Here is an 18,915-nt window from a genome sequence, read left to right on the forward strand (position 1 = left end):
CAGAAGATTTTTTTTTTTAATTTTAACTAAACAATATTGTAGCCAATAGACCCGTCACAATAGGTGGTCACCACATTGTTGCAGACCATTAGCCAGTTTATCTATATAGACTGGAGCAGGGAAAGCTTACATAATCCACATGCTTTGTATTATGCTTCTCCCCTGACATACTTTGTTCTCTTGCCTGGTAATTTTTATTCTCATGTATGTACTTAAAACAGTTAATTGAATGTAAAGTGGAATACTTGACATGTTCACTTTAAGGAAGGAGCCTGTAGTTTAACATGTGTGCCAGGAGCATTTTCCCTTTCCTTTCAGCAAATAGTGTGAAAATAGCCTAACAGACACTATTATTTGCTACCCCTATTAACACAGCATATGTGACACCAGGAGGGTCACAGTACTCCATTGCCATTTCGTGGGGCTCTTTTACTGTGCAGCCACAGGGTGGTAGCCACATACTCCTCTTACTTGCTCTGTCTTCCCATCCCTGGATCACAACCACTGTCGGTACTTTACACTTATGGGATCATCTGTGAACACTGGAAAATTTGGGATACTTTGGTTAGAACCGGAGTTTATTTTGGTTGTGTGGAAGTAATTATAAGGGAAAAATTGTGCAATAACATTGGGCTTCTTTGCTTTGTGACCATTGTAGTAAAGTCATATAATACATTCTAATGTACTTGGAAATGCCCCAGTGAGAAACCGTATGTTACCTGTATGATACTTGTATACAGGTAATATACTGTATCACTTTAGCTAATAAAGTTGATAAGTAGTAAGTTTACAAAATAAGCTTTTTCTCTCCATTTTTGATATGGTACACTTAAAATTAACCATTCGGTATGTTTTAATCAATTGTTATGCAACATCTTGAAGGTAACACATTTTGTATGATTATAATGACACTAAGTCTGATAACATTATTCATTCAACAAATCTTAATAAAAAAAAATCAGGTTTTGTATGCAAGTACATTTTTTTGATTTTGAGCTTACATCTAACCATAAATAGGGTTTTTATTGCCCTATGTGAATGAATATGATACACTTCTCATCTCTATGGGAGCTACTGGAGATAATAGAGATTATTGGAGGTCAATGACTGCACCAGCTTCACTGCCTTGGGAAATCAGTACCCTGTTCTGTGAATTGGTGGAGGTCCGAGAATTTTGGTCCCAGCAGATAGGGGATGACTTTCTAACCTGGGCCAACCCATCAAAATGCAACCACTTGGCCCCACCATTTGCCTCTTCACATATTAATTAGATGTCCCAGTTTCTATAAGGCATATGGGGATTCACCCCAGGATCCCCGCTTGCTGCTAGTGCAGTACTAGCAATGTATGTGCAGGGAGCCGGTCAGGAAATCTAAATGAATTTTTGGGGGTTGCTCGTGTACTTGTGTATTTCTATGGGCTTACACACACAGCTAATTATTCCTTAGCACCGTGTTTGGTGCCCCTGAGGAAACTCGGAGAACTTGCTAGGTAACATAAACATGTGACTCTCCAAAGGATTGGGACAATTAACTGACAAAATTTTCCAACCTCCATTTTAAGGCCATACAGCTCGATGTCCAGTAAGATACTGTTGACACATGGCCTGCAAAAATGCCAAAGAGACTCGTGGTCTGAAGCCATATGAGAAATAGGTTTGTGTGCAGGTGACCTATGACTGCTAGATCCTTCAGAATGTTATTTATTGCTATTAGCTTTCAAGTTTTGCATTGCAAAGGGTGAAGGACAATCTGCACAATAAAAAAATGGATTTGGGAAATGCAAGTCCCGTAGCTCATGCAAACCGCTGAATTAAATGCAATATCTTTTAATGGATCAAAACACACATCTGTTCCCTATAACAGACTATGGGGGGGGGGGAGGGGAAGATTTAACAATGTGTCTCAGGTTCCGCCAATTTGAAAACACTAGTCTTTTGCTGCGCCAGATTTATCACAGTCATGATGAATTCTGGTGCAGGATAAAACTGTCGGTTCCTACTTTAGACCTACTTTTAGTTGGTCTAATCTGTGCTCCAGAATTTTGGGCACACGGATGATGATTTCCCATAAGCCACGCCCCTTTCCCGTGAGGCCACGTCTTCCATTTTCCCGAAGACCACGCCTCCTGTTCGGACAAGTTGGAAAGCTGCCAAAAATTTGTCTAAAAGCCTTGATAACTGTGGTGCAAGGCAATTTAGACAGTGTTTTTGCCGCAAAACCAACAGAATTGTGGCACAAGTGTGTTAATGCATCCCCCCTATGTGTAAATGATAGCGCTTTAACCCCTTCCCGACGCGCGCCATACTAGTACGGGGCGCATCGGGTCCCGGTGCATGGAGAGGGCTCGCGGAACGAGCCCTCTATAGCCGGTAAGTCTTTGCTGCATATTGCTAACTTTCTGTGTTCATGTCTGTCTCCTTTACACTTATTTCCAGTGAAAAACCGGGAACTGGATTCGGTGGAATCAAAAACATGTATTGAATCTGTCCATTATGTGAGTCTTGAAGTATTTCCCACTGAGACATTTCTCGGTTGCTTCTATATAATCTAATATGCATAATTTTAAGTTACATCTAACTCAAGAACAAATATAAAGTATATTATATATTATGTACTAAACATTGAATATTTTTTATATATGCATAAATTAAAAAAAGCATATTTAGCAGAAGACATATATTTATAGAAACATGTTTGAAGACAAATCAAAAGGGAAAGTTTATGATTAATTACCATGAGGTCGCTGAATGGTTGGATGCAGTCTGGATGTATCTTACAGCCCTGGTCCTGTAGCTTTGCGCTGGTGAGCATGGTGCTTGGCAATCTCTGTCAGCTCCATAGAGATGACTGGAGCAGAAAGGACATAGAATACCCTCGGCAAATATGACCACCGGCTTGTCCACTCCCAGATAGCCAGACGGACGGACAGTGCACGGTCCTGATCGTATCATGTCTTTTACCCAATGTTGAGATGAGCTTTACGCTGAAATAAAGTTTTGCCGTTATAATAAGGAGGACGTGAGCCATATTTTCTTTCATATGGTTGGTGCACTGCCATCTGCTCTACTCATTTTGGGGAGTGACGAAGGGTGTGACCAGGCCGATTCTAGCCTTTTTGCTGCCTAAGCCGAAACTTGAAAATACTGCCTGTCCCCATACACTGTGTAGACTGCCTGCCCACCATATACTGTATAGACAGCCTGCTCCCCGTACACTGTATACACAGCCTCCCCCCCCATAGACGGTATACACAACCTGCCCCCGAAATAAAAAATAATACATCAGCCTCCGGTTACATTGCCACGCAACCGCTGCCGTCTCCTTTTCACCTGCCGAATGATCTGTGCATGGACGCAGGTGGCGTGACATTATCACACGCCGCCTGGGTCCTCCAGAGCGGTGCAGCCAAATGGGCCTTGTGGCAGATGCGGCCCTCATTGAAAGGAATTTTATAACAAAGTATACAATGCACAAATCACTATAAATACCTTCTCCTTGCCTAATTATAATCTGCATAATTCACTATATCTCCCTATTCACCAACTTCTTAGGGAGAAATAATGTGGAATAGGGAGATATTTTGAATTATGCAGCTGATAACTAGACAACCAGCAGGTTTGGATAATCGTGCGGATGTTTTATGTTTATAGTGATTTGTGGTCCGTGATGTGCAAAATGAGAAGAGGTATTTATATCCCTTTAGATTTGCTTTTCCTTAAAGGGGTATTCCGGGAATATGAACGTCTGACACAAAAACCCATGATGATATAAATAAATGAATACAACAATACTCAATGTCATTAGTCACAAAACGGAGCTTAAATAATTTGATTTTATGATTTACAAAATTTATGCCCTCTCTAAAGTAGGTGGAGTTATCACTAAGATGGCTGCCACTGGAAACTACAAGTTCCATGATCCTTTAGTTCTCAGTAACTCCTCCTACCACTTATGCTCTGCTCCCAGTGATGATCTAACAGGTTTTCTTGCTCTGTTACCATAGTAATGATGTGTAACTGCCATCACCAAAACACCGACCATACTGGATGTACTGCAACCAACCGACAACAGCCAAACGTAGTGGTGATCACATGACCTGCCCAGGCAGGTGCAGAACATGTGATGTGGACATGTGACCAGCAGCCATCTTCTGTCCTGCAACGGACCGCGCAGAGGAAATTAACGGACTGATTAAAGGGCCAGTAGCATTTTAATTCTTCATTACAGTCTATGTCATCAGCATTTTTCTGCTAAGGGGAGCAAAATTTTTAATTACAACTAATTACACATTAGCTTATATTTTGAGTGCCCACTTGTATATGAATTATGTTGATTCCTGGAATACCCCTTTAAGTAAGGACTGAAACGCGTAGGTGTGTAACCGTGTTATAATATGCAAGTTTGTTATATACATGTTTGGATGTAATTAATAGACTGATATTTAGATACTGGAGTGAGTATAGACAGTCACCAAGCCTGGATGGGTCCATGGGTTATTATGCTTGATTTTGATAATCCCCATCTACCATCGTCGTGTTAGTTGAAAGATGTTAAACAATAATCATCCAAACAATGGTAGATATATATCTATTACTTTGAACGACACATGGACTCATTATTAGAGCAGGTTTCCGCTGAGCCGGCCTTAGGCACGATTGTATGGGGGACGTATGTACGGTCGCAAGCTTGCAGCCATACATACGTCCCCAATAGACGGCAATAGCGCACAGAGCGCTACGGGTACACAGGAAAAAGAACATGTCCTTTTTTTCCTAGTGTGTGCGGCCCGTATGCCACACATTTCTATGGAGAGGGGAGTTGTCACCGTCACATTTATTATAGTCTCTGTCGGAAACTATATCAATAGTTCTGATCTGATCTACAGGTCAAAACTAGTGGAGTTTATTCCCTTATCCCAGGGGTCAGGTACCTTTTTGGCTGAGAGAGCCATGAACAGCACATGCTTCCCCAGTAGATATCCAGTGCCAGCACATACTTGCCCCCAATAGATGGGTAGTCACAGCACATGCCTCCCAGTAGATATGTAGTACCAGCACATAATTGCTCCCAGTAGATAGGTAGCTCCAGCACACGCCCCCATTAGATAGGTAGTCACAGCCAAAAAAAAGGGAATACTCACCTACCTGCTTTCCCTTCAGCGGCTTCTCATCACTCCCGCGCTCTTCTCTATGACCCAGGCGCCGCTGCCATAGTTGCTTAGGCAATGGCACCTGGGTCAAAGAGAAGAGTGGATCCGGCTCTACTCTATGACACAGGTGCTGTCACTTAAGCAATGGTGCGGCGATGGCACCTTGGTCACTGAAAGGACGCATGCAGTGGTAACATCCCTGCCTGCATCCAGAGATCAGCGCTGTGTGTCTTAGATGTACATACTGCCAATCGCTATTTAATAATGATTTGTCTGAGAGCCAGATGCAGCCATCAAAAGAGCCACATATGGCTCCCGAGCCATAGGTTGCCTACCCCTGCCTTATCCACTAAATAGGCCGGATCTTCTTAGTGGATATGAATGCCAGACAACAAGGGGGGACAATTCTAAACATCAGTCTTAATGAATTCCCCCTAGTGTTGTCATCCGGGTGTCATCCAAATTTGCAGATCATTTGCTAGGTAACACAATCATGTGGGTCTCCATGGGGTTGGGGACAAGCTACTGACATCATTTATCTGCCTTCCTTTTTTTTTAACGGATCCGCAAAACAGATGACATACAGGTGACATATTGCGTCAATTCTAATGTATGATGAAATAGTAGTGTATATTTAAGGAATTTGTGTTTAAAGAGTTTTCTGGACCTAAGGTATAGGACATGTCAATAGGTAATCTGTGGGGTACAAAACCGCGGTCATTCAGCAGAGAATCAGACAACTTTGAATGTAATGTAGCAGTGATCCAGGATTCCGATAGACAGTAATCCTGTCACTACACAACAGATATAGATGTCTGCTTCCAGCGCCACTCTGTGTGTAGTATTGCCCCGGGCACCACTGCGGGCACCATTTAGAAGGAGGCGTCAGTGACATGTGTAATATACTGCAAACAGTGACTGGCAGCTTCTCAGGAGAGGGTAGAGGGACACAAGTACTGGCTGGTAGCATCCCCTCTTCATGTAGTGTGTACTCTATGCTTTACAACACAGGACATACAAGGACATTTCTACTATGTCAGAAGGAATGTGCTCTAGAAATAGAAATATCCTGACCACAGATTCCGCTAATAACCTCAGTATTTATTCATAAACTAAAACAAGAGCAGTAAAGTTCTCTTCCTCTGGTTATTGTTAAGCGGATAAAACCATTGTTGGACTGAAAGGCTTTAATGCCAAGGTGAAGCCTTCCTGTTGTCCCCGCAGTTTACAGTGATGCGGGTAAAAGCCTGGCAGCTGAAGACTGAGTTGTGTGTAGCGAGGGGTGTTGGAGTGACACTCTGAGGTCGGCTTGTATGGTCACTATAGACGCAGCTCAGAAGCTTGTACCATCTCCCCGCTCAGTGAGGTCCAACAACTCGATTATTCGAATCCAAAATTTTCTAATAAGCATCTGCCATCTGCTTTATATCCTCTGTCTATAGCGTACAAAGAAACATAAAATAATACTTTATTGTCCCAAACACAAAATTAATAGCAAGTGAAAACATGTAACAGGTCTAGCAACTCATCACACTATATACACATCAGACTATACTACAGCTATAGCTATTTCATTGAAAAGAAACCTACCTCATGGTTCAGTTGCCAAAAGACCAAAACAAATCATGAATGTGACCCAGTAGGGATCCAGAAAAGTGGTCAGGTCAGGGGGCCACATCCTAATCCTGTTCTAGCTTGTAATCCAGGGATTTCATGTCTCTGGTGTCCAGCCTAGGATGCTGCTTCTCTGGGCTGATGGATGGAGAACACAAGTGGTGGGTGAGATTATTGAACCTCAAGGTAAGTATCTATCTCAGTCAGGCCAATCCTCACAACTCCCTTTAAAAAACATAAATACTTTATTATACGGAGTAAGATTTTCTTACTGAGCTGTTACGGGTTTACAGGTTAATGTTGTGTTACAATAGACAGAAACTTCATATGAAAGTAATGTTACTGTCTAACGCTGAAATTACCAATGTTCTCCAGAAGTTGTAACATGCCTCTGCTTAACCCCTTCATGACTGCCATACGGTTATATACTTGCCCCACGCAGAAAGGATGTCTATAAACGTCTTAACAGTGACCGACTTCAAAATGCAATATCTCCTGAACCCTGACACATAGAAACTGTAATTTTAAACAGCAGAACCTCCCCTTTAATATATTGTATGGATTCTGTATGGATGCTTAACAGAACCGGAGATATTCACTCTTAAAGTTGTACTAAAAAAATGATTTTTATGTACAGCTTTGTATTCCTGATTGTAACTTTAATAATGGATATCTCCGCTTCTCTTGAGCATCCATGTGGTGCCTGACCACTAGGTAGTAAATGAGTATCCTGGTTACTACAATTTATGCCCACTCCATAGGACAGAGGAAAGTGCCTGATCAGTGGTAATCTACCATTGGGACCTTAACCAATCATGATGCAGAGGATCTCCTGTACCGTGTATGAATGGAGCAGTAAGTTGTGTCTGTGCCTTGCTGCTCCATTCATTTTTGATAAAGATATCACTGGGATATCAGCAGTCTCAATGGTGAGACCCCCACTGATCAAACACTATATTTCTACTAATTGGATAGTGGATAACTTGTTATATGTAATAACTTGTAAATATCCCTACAACAAGGTCAGGCAGATGTAACTTACTATACTTTATAAGACTGAATATTCACAGTGCCGACTCCTTTCTGGACTATATTCAGGATTTTGATTCTCCGGGGATATGTGGTGGTGTTATACGGAGCTGCTCCAGGTCTTCCCAATTGATGCCATTAAAAAATGGATGAGATCTAATACAACCGTTGAGTCCTAATCGTGTATTGGGATTGTCATCCAGCAGCTCCTTGATGATATTTGCAGTGTCTCTATGAAGGCCATAGGATGGGAAAGCTGATGGGATACAGCGGGAGCTGGGGAGTCCTGTGGCTAGCTGGAAGACCACAACCCCAAAAGAATACCAGTCCGCTGCTAAATTGTAAGCTCCTCCGCAAAGAACCTCTGGAGCTACATATCCGTAAGTACCAGCTTTTCCCAAAATACCTTGTGTTTTCTTCTCTGCCAGGCCAAAATCTGCCAGTTTCACATGTCCAGAGCTGGCAATAAGGATATTTGAGGGTTTTATATCCCTGTGGATATATCCTTTTCCATGCAGGAATTGGATGGCGGAGGTGATCTCTGCTGCATAAAATTTGACACTTGATTTAGGGAGACGTCCGCTGTTTTTAAGATGAGTTAGTAAATCTCCACCAGCGGCAAACTCCATTACAAAGTACCAGCGTTTTTTGGTGGCAAAGGACAGATGGCTGTGGATTAGAAATGGGCTTCCTACTGCTATTTCTAAGATCTCCTTCTCCATGAGCATCTCAGCCCATGATGACTTTCCTCTGGGGACAGTTTTTATGGCTATATGGCACTTTTTTATTACATCCCAAACTTTCACCACTTGTCCAAAGCTGCCGCTTCCTATGACCTCTTTCCCTGTGTATCTTTTCATATTCATGGTAGCCCCACTATCAGCGGGGGTCACTTTGCTAGGTCCAGGCTTGGGCTCCTTCTCTTCCTCAGCCTTTGACCCGCATCTCATCCTCTTCTGAGAAGGACCAGTAAAAGGACTTACTGGCCTTTTTCTATTTTTGAGAGCTTTTTCTGCCTCTTCTCCTCGCTCCCTATCTGGGCAAGGCTTCTTCTTCGGGGGCTCTGATGATGAGAGTGCCTCCCTACTCCTCTTCTTTCCTCCATTTGGGTCTTCTGTAATTTTTTTTGAAGATCCCATGTCTGCAAAATTGCACACTTAAAACGCACGTCTGTATTCAACAGTCGCTAATGGAACACTGAACACGGTTGCCAGGATCAGAATCATGTAGAATCTTATGATGTCATATGAGAACATTCTGATGTCAGTAGACCAACATGATTAACCCTTAACATGCTCTATGTCTTATAATGTGACACTGCTCTATCTTTAACAAGTTTGACTGGAAAATGGGGGTTGTATGGAGAATTATAGGCCATGCTTACTCCACTAAGAATTCTGGGAAAGGAATATGCATATAAGCTTTCCATTGACTTATGTAGTGCCCTGGAGCAGAGGAGCATTGGACTCCGGTCATTTGTGGACATTTGAATATTTCCCCTATATAAAATATTTCTTTATTTTACATTAAAGGACATCTACAACCAGGATGTATGATTGTAAACCAAGCACACTGACATACTAGTGTTTGTCCCCTCTGGCAGGATCTGCTCTTATTTTAGCTTCTGATGCCTTGGTTTTTACAAAAAAAAAGCTTTTAAAAATTATTTAAATAGGGTTCCGGGCTTCATGGATGTTAATGGACTCTAGAGCCCATCAGACTTATTTGCATAATTGTAAAGCCTTTTTTTACTTAAAAACAAGGGCATAGGAAGCTTAAAGAGGAGCAGATTCTGCCAGAGGGGGGCACACACCAGTATGTCAGTGTGCTTGGTTTACAATACTTCATCCTGGTGGTAGATGACCTTTAAGCTCTAGTGTTGTGTGATATACATTCTGTTTATTAGTATGGCGTCTATATAGACCTGTCATTGATTATGGTGAAGATCTTTTATTTGTGAGGCAAACAGCGTCTTCATCAGGCCAAAATTGTAATAGCAGAGGATACTGAGACTCAAGGACAGACACATCGGTCCCGGCGTTGTAACACATAGCCTCAACAATAAAATTCTTAAAGGAAATCTACCATCGGGAAACTACTCTATGAAGTAATTCTCAATGCAGATTCCCCCTTCCTGCAGTAGCTGCATCCAGTGTTTGCATAATTCTGGGATGCAGCTGCTGCTGAAATAAACCTTAATAAAACATTTTGTTAATTAGTTTTATAGGCTACTAGTAGTGTGTAGTAGCCTCATAGCACTCTTGGGTTTGAAGGCTATTCCACACCCCCCTGTAACCATTTCAGAGTCACCTCTAAGCTTGTAATTGCAGCTCTTGTAGAACTCCAGCATCTAGCTCCTGACCCTCTGCCGGAGACACACCTACTGATTATGAGCACTGATCATGCGCAATCGCTCATATTCATCTATGAGATGTGCGCTGCCGACAGGTGTATGTGAGCTACTGCGCATGTCTCTGGCTGGGGGGCAGGAGCTACTGAGCTTATGCAGTAGCTCTAATGATGCCAGAGACGCATTACAAGAGCTACAATTACAAGCGTAGAGGTGGGTATGAAATGGCTACTGGGTGGCGAGGGGTAGCCTTCAGCCCCAGAGCGCTATGAGGTTACTACACCCCCCAGTAGACTCTCAAGCTAATTACCATAAAGTTTTATTAAAGTTTATATCGTCAGCAGCTGCATCCCAGAATTAGGCAAAAATGCTGAAGGGAGGGAATATCTGCGGAGGGAATATCTGCAGTGGGAATTACTGCAGATAGTTTTTCCGATTGTAGATTTCCTTTAACCGTAAACTCTATTGAACCCATTATTTTTCCTGTGTTCATAAGACCATTTTTCTTTAAACATAACAAATTACATAACTAGCTGGGCCCCCCGGCAAGTTCCCACTCTAGGGCTAGATGCTGCAACCAGAACATCAGCAGTCAACCATTAACCACAAACTACACTCACCGGCCACTTTATTAGGTACACCATGCTAGTAACGGGTTGGACCCCCTTTTGCCTTCAGAACTGCCTCAAATCTTCGTGGCATAGATTCAACAAGGTGCTGGAAGCATTCCTCAGAGATTTTGGTCCATATTGACATGATAGCATCACACAGTTGCCGCAGATTTGTCGGCTGCACATCCATGATGCGAATCTCCCGTTCCACCACATCCCAAAGATGCTCTATTGGATTGAGATCTGGTGACTGTGGAGGCCATTTGAGTACAGTGAGCACATTGTCATGTTCAAGAAACCAGTCTGAGATGATTCCAGCTTTATGACATGGCGCATTATCCTGCTGAAAGTAGCCATCAGATGTTGGGTACATTGTGGTCATAAAGGGATGGACATGGTCAGCAACAATACTCAGGTAGGCTGTGGCGTTGCAACAATGCTCAATTGATACCAAGGGGCCCAAAGAGTGCCAAGAAAATATTCCCCACACCATGACACCACCACCACCAGCCTGAACCGTTCATGCAAGGCAGGATAGATCCATGCTTTCATGTTGTTGACGCCAAATTATGACCCTACCATCCGAATGTCGCAGCAGAAATCGAGACTCATCAGACCAGGCAACGTTTTCCCAATCTTCTACTGTCCAATTTCGATGAGCTTGTGCAAATTGTAGCCTCAGTTTCCTGTTCTTAGCTGAAAGGAGTCGCACCCGGTGGGGTCTTCTGCTGCTGTAGCCCATCTGCCTCAAAGTTCGACGTACTGTGCGTTCAGAGATGCTCTTCTGCCTACCTTGGTTGTAACGGGTGGCGATTTGAGTCACTGTTGCCTTTCTATCAGCTCGAACCAGTCTGCCCATTCTCCTCTGACCTCCTGCATCAACAAGGCATTTCCGCCCACAGAACTGCCGCTCACTGGATGTTTTTTCTTTTTCGGACCATTCTCTGTAAACCCTAGAGATGGTTGTGTGTTAAAATCCCAGTAGATCAGCAGTTTCTGAAATACTCAGACCAGCCCTTCTGGCACCAACAACCATGCCACGTTCAGAGGCACTCAAATCACCTTTCTTCCCCATACTGATGCTCGGTTTGAACTGCAGGAGATTGCCTTGACCATGTCTACATGCCTAAATGCACTGAGTTGCCGCCATGTGATTGGCTGATTAGAAATTAAGTGTTAACGAGCAGTTGGACAGGTGTACCTAATAAAATGGCCGGTGAGTGTATATTAGAAGGGTTAATGAACATTGAGATACATTTCTGACTAAAGAGAACCTAGTCATTTTCCACAGCTATAGTAGAAATTATTTTGAAGAGGAAAAGCAGATAGACTGTCTATAGACTTGTTTACCTCTTTAGCAACTTTTCACCATAGAATATTATGGTGGATTCAATTTTAGTCAATGGGAGGATTCTTTGTCATTGTTTGTGATGAAATGTATACACTCCTCTTCCCCAGTAGAAGGTATATAAAGAGAGCAGTCACAGTCCCTTGTGTCCTGCAATTTGGGAACATGTCTTGGAAGAGGATAATCTGCCTGGGTGACCAGAAGAAGCAGAGATGACATAGATACTTTGGCCAAGGAACCAGCCTTTGGAGAAAGTGATAAACGTTTAGCGCAGGCCTTTCCTCAGCGTGAAATCCTTCTTCTGCCAGGGAGGAGATTGGAGAAGTCAGCCCTATGTTTTTGTTTGTGTTGTTTTGCACTGTGATTTCCCCAGTAAAGATACTGCTTACTGCAGACCCTGACTCTCTGGGCTTATTTCCCATTGGGGTGCACCAGGCCTTACCATCCCTACCGGAGAGAGGAGCATCACACTTTGACACCTGGATGGTGTCTGGTGGACTCGGCATAGGATTGGGGCCTCGCCTAACCCGGGTGCTGCACTTATAGAACAACACTTTCTAAATGGTGGCAATGGAGGCAAAGTTTCGTCATTCAACCCAGCAAAATGTATTTGCATAATCCTGTTAGTCCTGACAGGATTAGTCTCCTCACACCTAAGAATATTATCTGTGCTGCCCCAGGACTTACAGTTACTCTCTGACTGGTAACATGATATGTTATCTCTTATTAACTTAACCTCTTACTGACCTGTGTTTATGTCTACATCTACTTATGGTGGTTTCTATCCCTTGCCCATAGATCACATGATCACTGGCTCTAAGATGACCACAGGGGCTGCTGGGTCCTGTCTTTTAAACTTGTAAAACAGAGAAGTTTACTATAGAGAAAAAAATTTTGAATAAAATAAAAATGTTTTTAGGTAATGGTTCAGCATAGGGGGCATACCCAGGCATGCCAAGATTACCACCATACAATGACCTTATAGTGGTAAATACTCGGGCACATTTACTTACCGGTCTGCTGAAGTTCACCGAAAGTGCATTGTCTGCCGATAATGCACTGTGTCATGAATCACTAAAATTGTGCGCCTGATATCCTGCATGTGCCGCTTCCCCACTCAGGTCCGACAGAGTTCACCATCTTTTAAGAGGTGTAAGTGCATTAGCTTGCAACACAATTTAAAACTTAAATCCTGCGCTCAATCCGAATCAGTTAGATCGGCCGATGGCACGCCCCCGAATTTGTGCTGCATGGAAGGCAACGCAGCTTCGCCACAATCCGATCACGTGCGACACAATCCCAGTGCAGACACCTGTAATATACCTGTCCAAGCCGTGCAATCCCCATAAAATACGAGCAGTCTGACAAAAGAGCAATCCGCGACCCTTGGTAAATGAGCCCCACTGTGTCTACTTAGCGCTCACACATCTTATTAATAATCACAGGACATAACAGTGTAGTACAAGTAACATCTCTCACTGTATTCATATACAATTCCTGTCTCTTCCATCTGACCAGGGCCGCCATGAACACTTCTACCGTCTTTATCTAGGATTTAGTTTTACAACAATACAGTATATAATTGAAGTATTTGGATCCACCCCACAAAAGGCAGAAAGTTGTCACAGTTATGCATTCTTTATTGTTTGTAAGAGAAAAGGAAAAACAAAGAGCTGTTAATATTACATGGTAATTTTGTGTAGTAATATGAAATTAGTGGCCCCTTTTAGTTTTTGTTCCCCACTTTGTGATCTTTTTTATGTACCCCCTGCCCCCCCCCCCCAGACACAATTCCCTCGATTCCTGAACTCCCTACCTACCCGTACCCGTACCCGTACCAGATTTCCTGACATAGACCTCAGGTATAGTAATTGGTACTGTAATTGGATGTTCACATATATATATTTTATTACATCAACTCATTAAATAAAAATGTGCAATTCAATATATCACCATTCAGACGACCACTATTGTGTTTCTCCTTCGTTCACACTAGTGGATCGCTGGAAGAAATTTACACGCAAATAGTGTAGTACAGTTCTGGCATTCAAAAGTTATTTCCAATAAAATATACTCACAAACATACTTTAAAAATGTGCATGTAAAACCATAACATGGGGCGATAACGTGAAGCTGGTGTCCCATGTTATGGTTTTACATGCGCACAGCATAGACATGTTGTTTATTGAAATGCATCTAAGCCAAAGCCCAACCCCTGGGACTACACAGAGGATTCTGTCAGGGTGCAAGGTAAGTTATAACACACAATTATATTGTAATGTAGAAGCATAGAGAAAGCAGAAAGGCAGATGTGCAATGCAGCTGTAATGGACTTCTGTAACCTGTCTTTAGTGAAAATGAGGTCCCTGGTGAAAGGTTCCCTGTAACACTAGCAATTACCATTTTCTGTTACAAAACAGATGTTCTACCCTTACACAGATATTGGGGATAGCAGCAGGATGAGGAGTTTGTAAACTAAGTATTAAAAAGGTTAACAAGCATGTTAAGGGTGGGTGCAGCGCCTCCGCCCACAGGACTTTGGGAAGGGCACCTGTCTGAAATGTAGTGTATTACAGTGGATATAGTGGAGTCCTGTTCTACTTACAAACGTGTTACAGTAAAATATATTCTACTAATCTACAGCTACATGTAAATACTTTAGGAAAAAAGGAAATATGAATTACTACAGTCACAGACTGCTACATGTTACTACTTTATTATTGTACTGTCATCTATGATAAGATCTACTGAGCCCTCTGTAGAGCCAGTATCTAAAACTACAGTGTATGATTACTGTACGGTGGTGTTAATGCAATCTTGGAAACCTCTGACCGTCATAAACTACTGAAAAATCTTACCTTTTAAATTAACAACTTTTCCATCTCCAACGTATATTACCCAGTGCTGGTAAGCAAAAAACTCATATTCAATCAGGTTGCCTTCTCTTGGGAAAGGGCCCTTAAAAGATTTGCATTATACTGGATATTATTACGAATTAAGCGTCCAGGTGACCTTGTTTCAGTAAAGTTTAGTTTATTGAATAGGTGCTAAAATGTATATACTTATGGGTGTCATTGGGATGTTTCCCTTAAAGGCGTTTGCCTATGAAAGAAAATTCTCAAATCTTAATCAGTTAGTGATGTTTACATAATAAAGATAATTTGTAACTCCTTATTTTACAATTGTACTGTTTTATTGCTGTTTTAGCTCCTATCAGTCAGTGATGGTCAGTGTAAAATTCCAGAGTGGGGATTCCTCAGTGTTATGAGTTATGATATGTGCTGACAATGTGCTTAAATTATCAGGGTAGAGGTTTATAAACACTTTTATTTAGCTTCTGAACATTCACTAGTATCAGACACATAGAAAAAGAGAGATGAGAAAGATCAGAGATGAGAGATGATGAGATCGATGAGATATATATAACACATGACATTCTCAGCTCTACTATCTGAGCCAAAACATACACTGTCAGCCCTGCTGTGCCTCCCTCACCCTCCCCTGGATAAATACATTATCTGCCTGTAGCTTGTAGAGTAAGTCTCTGCATGCTGTTTTTTGCTGGCAGGAAGTCTGTGTGTGTAAGCTCATCTTGTAATGCAAGGGGAGGGGCAGGAGGCAGAAAGGAGTTCACTGCAGCATCCAACAGGAGATCAATCAGTCCTATCTGACCCTAGACTTTTGATTTACGGTCGGATCCTGGGCAACCGAAATTGTGTGCACTGGGACTGATAGAGACATGTTGTATCATCCTAAAACATGATGGTCTACCTGGATGCAGTAAGGCTAGGCGCCCTGAGAAAATAATGGATGGCCTCTTAATTTCAACTGGAAGCCATAATATAAGCAATGAAGGGACCTTGCCCATGCAGATGCCCATGCAGAAGAGAAGAGGATGTTTTGATTCTCATGTATTTTATTACACCATTCCTCCAAAAAATTTATCCATTTGTTAGACATCTGACTGTATGGGGCAGATTTACTTATCCGGTCCCTTCGTGATGCAGCGGCGCGTTCTCTGCGGTGGATTCGGGTCCGGCCAGGATTTACTAAGGTAGTTCCTCTGATGTCCACCAGGTGTCCCTGCTGCGCTGAAGTCCGCCGAGGCCCGCCTGAATGCACTGAAGTTCACCGGCCTATTCCTGGTGAAGGTAAGCGCGAGTCCAGCGACACTTTTTTTTTAAAAAAATGCAGCATTTTTTCTGAATCCGTCGGGTTTTCGTTCCGGGCCGCCCACTGATTTCCGTCACGTGCACGCCGGCGCCATTGCAAAGAAATCCGATCGCGTGCGCCAAAATCCCGGGGCAATTCAGGGAAAATCGGCGCAAATTGGAAATATTCGGATAGCACGTAGGGAAAACGTGAATCGGGCCCTTAGTAAATGACCCCCTTTATGTTTTGCTGTGGCACCCCATAATATCTGTGTAGGCCCGAGGACAGTGGTGGCAAACTTATTGCACTGGTTCTAGAGGCGGCACTCAAAGACCTCTCTTTGGGCACACAGACTGTCCCAGGCAGTATTGTGAGAACATGTAGACTGAGTTGGTTTGGAGCTATTGAAGAACTTGCTCCAGACCCCAAAATTCTTCCTGTTCAGGGGTTCCACAGGTTATGCCATCACTGCCCTAGGAGGTTTGTGCACATGATGCAATCAGTGTATGTATAGTGTATGTACTGCCTACCCACCCCCCTCCTTCTATGGATAGACACAGAGCCAGGACATGACACTCTCATAGTTATTTTAAGGCCTGGCTTACCTGCTCATACAGTGTCCGACTCCTCTATGATTCTGCTGCCCTCTATCGATCACCAGGAGGCGCCGCCTGAGGCAAGATTCTCAACTCGCCTCATGGGTGCGACGGAGGGAGGGTTGGACTGGAGGGCCTAGGGCCCACCAGTAAAATCGATTCTGGGGACCCAACTTCGGCTAAATGGACATGTGCATTATAGGGTAGCTTACACATACAACTGTCTTGGCCACCACAGTATTGCAAAGAGAGCTTTTCTATTATTTAGCACCAAACATGGCATTCGGTGGATTAAGGGGTTGTCCGTGGGCTGAAAAACATGTCTACTTTCTTCCAAAAACAGTGCCAAACCTAACCATAGGTTGTACTTGGTATTGCAACCAAGCTCCATTCATTTCTATATGTCTGAGCTGCAATACCTGTAAAAACAATGATCAAATATGGTGCTATTTTTGACTGTAAGCTCTTGTGTCCCCCCTTCATTCTCATAGACTGTACGCTCGTGTCCCCCCTTCATCCTCATAGACTGTACGCGCTTGTGTCCCCCCTCATCCTCATAGACTGTAAGCGCTTGTGTCCCCCCTCATCCTCATAGACTGTAAGCGCTTGTGTCCCACTTCATCCTCATAGACTGTAAGTTCTTGTATCACCCCCTCATCCTCATAGACTGTAAGCTCTTGTGTCACCCCCTCATCCTCATAGACTGTAAGTTCTTGTATCACCCCCTCATCCTCATAGACTGTAAGCTCTTGTGTCACCCCCTCATCCTCATAGACTGTAAGCTCTTGTGTCTTCCACCTCATCCTCATATTCTTGTGTCAGCGCCCTCATCCTCATAGAGACTTTAAGCTCTTGTGTCACACCCTCATCCTCATAGACTGTAAGCTCTTGTATCCCCCCTCATCCTCATAAACTGTAAGCTCTTGTGCATAGCTCCCAACCGTCCCAATTTTGCCGGGAAAGTCCCTTTTTTCTTACCTCTGCCCCGCGTCACGGGCAGCTATGAGATTGTCACGGATTTCCCCCCCAGGTCCCGGCGCTGTGTCCCCATTGTAAATACTTTGAAAGCCAGAACCCATAGTACAGAATGGCTTCTGTAAACATTGGGCAGGGAATCCTTTTCAGAGAAGTGTCGGGTTAGCGGAGAGCAGGGACCAGCAGGGACCACGTCATCACATTCAGATCAGCATCTGTGCATATATGATCTCCTAGGGCTTCCCCAGACACAAGCTCTTAAATTAAATAAAGTTTTGCCCAGGAGCTTAACTAACTGTGCTATAAACCCAGTGGTAATTAAGAAGTGTTATCTGCCACTGTTACACTGTGACAGACTTAATGCACTGATAGAGAGGGATCTTCTCAGAGATTATTATTGTAATTATTGAGACTATTATTATTATTATAAATTTTATTATTTTTATTATTATGGAGACGATTATTAATAATAGTAAAAATAATAATCATCATCTCATTAATAATAATAATAATCTCCATAATAATAATAGTCGCAATAATTACAATAATCTCTGAGAAGATCCCTCCCTATATACCAAGGCATTAAACCTGTGTCACAGTGTAACAGTCGTCATAGTTCTTAGTTACCAAAATTCTAATCCTTGATAATCACAGAGGTTATAGCTCAGTTGGTTGGGGCGCAGTGTCATTATTGTTCATGGACACTGCAGGTTCTAGGTTCAAATTCCAATGAGGATATTTATTTATTTTTAATGAGATAATTTTTATTATTATAATATGGCTAAAATTTGGGGCGTGGGCAGGGAGTGATTGGGGGTGTGGCTTAGGGGGATCACCCTCATTCCCTTTCACAAATGGTGGGAGGTATGCTTGTGTCACCTCCTCATCATCATAGACTGTAAGCTCTTGTGTCACACCCTCATCCTCATAGACTGTAAGCTCTTGTTTCCCCCCTCATCCTCATAGACTGTAAGCTCTTGTGTCACCTCTTCATCCTCATAGACTGTAAGCTCTTGTGTCGCCCCTCACCCTCATAGACTGTAAGCTCTTGTGTCACCTACTCATCCTCATAGACTGTAAACTCTTGTT

General features: G+C 42.8%; 1 protein-coding gene across 2 annotated transcripts; it reads right to left on the reverse strand.

Moving 5' to 3' along the window:
• Window positions 1–6,224: 6,224 nt before the first annotated feature.
• Window positions 6,225–8,985, reverse strand: LOC140069981 (protein kinase C delta type-like). Of its 2 annotated transcripts, XM_072116317.1 has the most exons (3): window positions 7,808–8,985; window positions 6,742–6,903; window positions 6,225–6,587 (listed from the first exon to the last, which is right to left on the reverse strand). In XM_072116317.1, exon 1 carries the CDS (start codon window positions 8,931–8,933, stop codon window positions 7,860–7,862), a length of 1,074 nt encoding a protein of 357 aa, XP_071972418.1. In that variant the 5' UTR covers window positions 8,934–8,985; the 3' UTR covers window positions 6,225–6,587; window positions 6,742–6,903; window positions 7,808–7,859. The 2 variants fall into 2 exon arrangements, with proteins under 2 accessions (XP_071972418.1, XP_071972425.1); XM_072116324.1 differs by lacking the exon at window positions 6,225–6,587 and having other exon boundaries at window positions 6,902–6,990.
• Between the last annotated feature and the right edge of the window lie 9,930 nt (window positions 8,986–18,915).

Source organism: Engystomops pustulosus, chromosome 1 (assembly GCF_040894005.1).
Source record: "Engystomops pustulosus chromosome 1, aEngPut4.maternal, whole genome shotgun sequence".
In the NCBI taxonomy this organism is placed as follows: domain Eukaryota; kingdom Metazoa; phylum Chordata; class Amphibia; order Anura; family Leptodactylidae; genus Engystomops; species Engystomops pustulosus.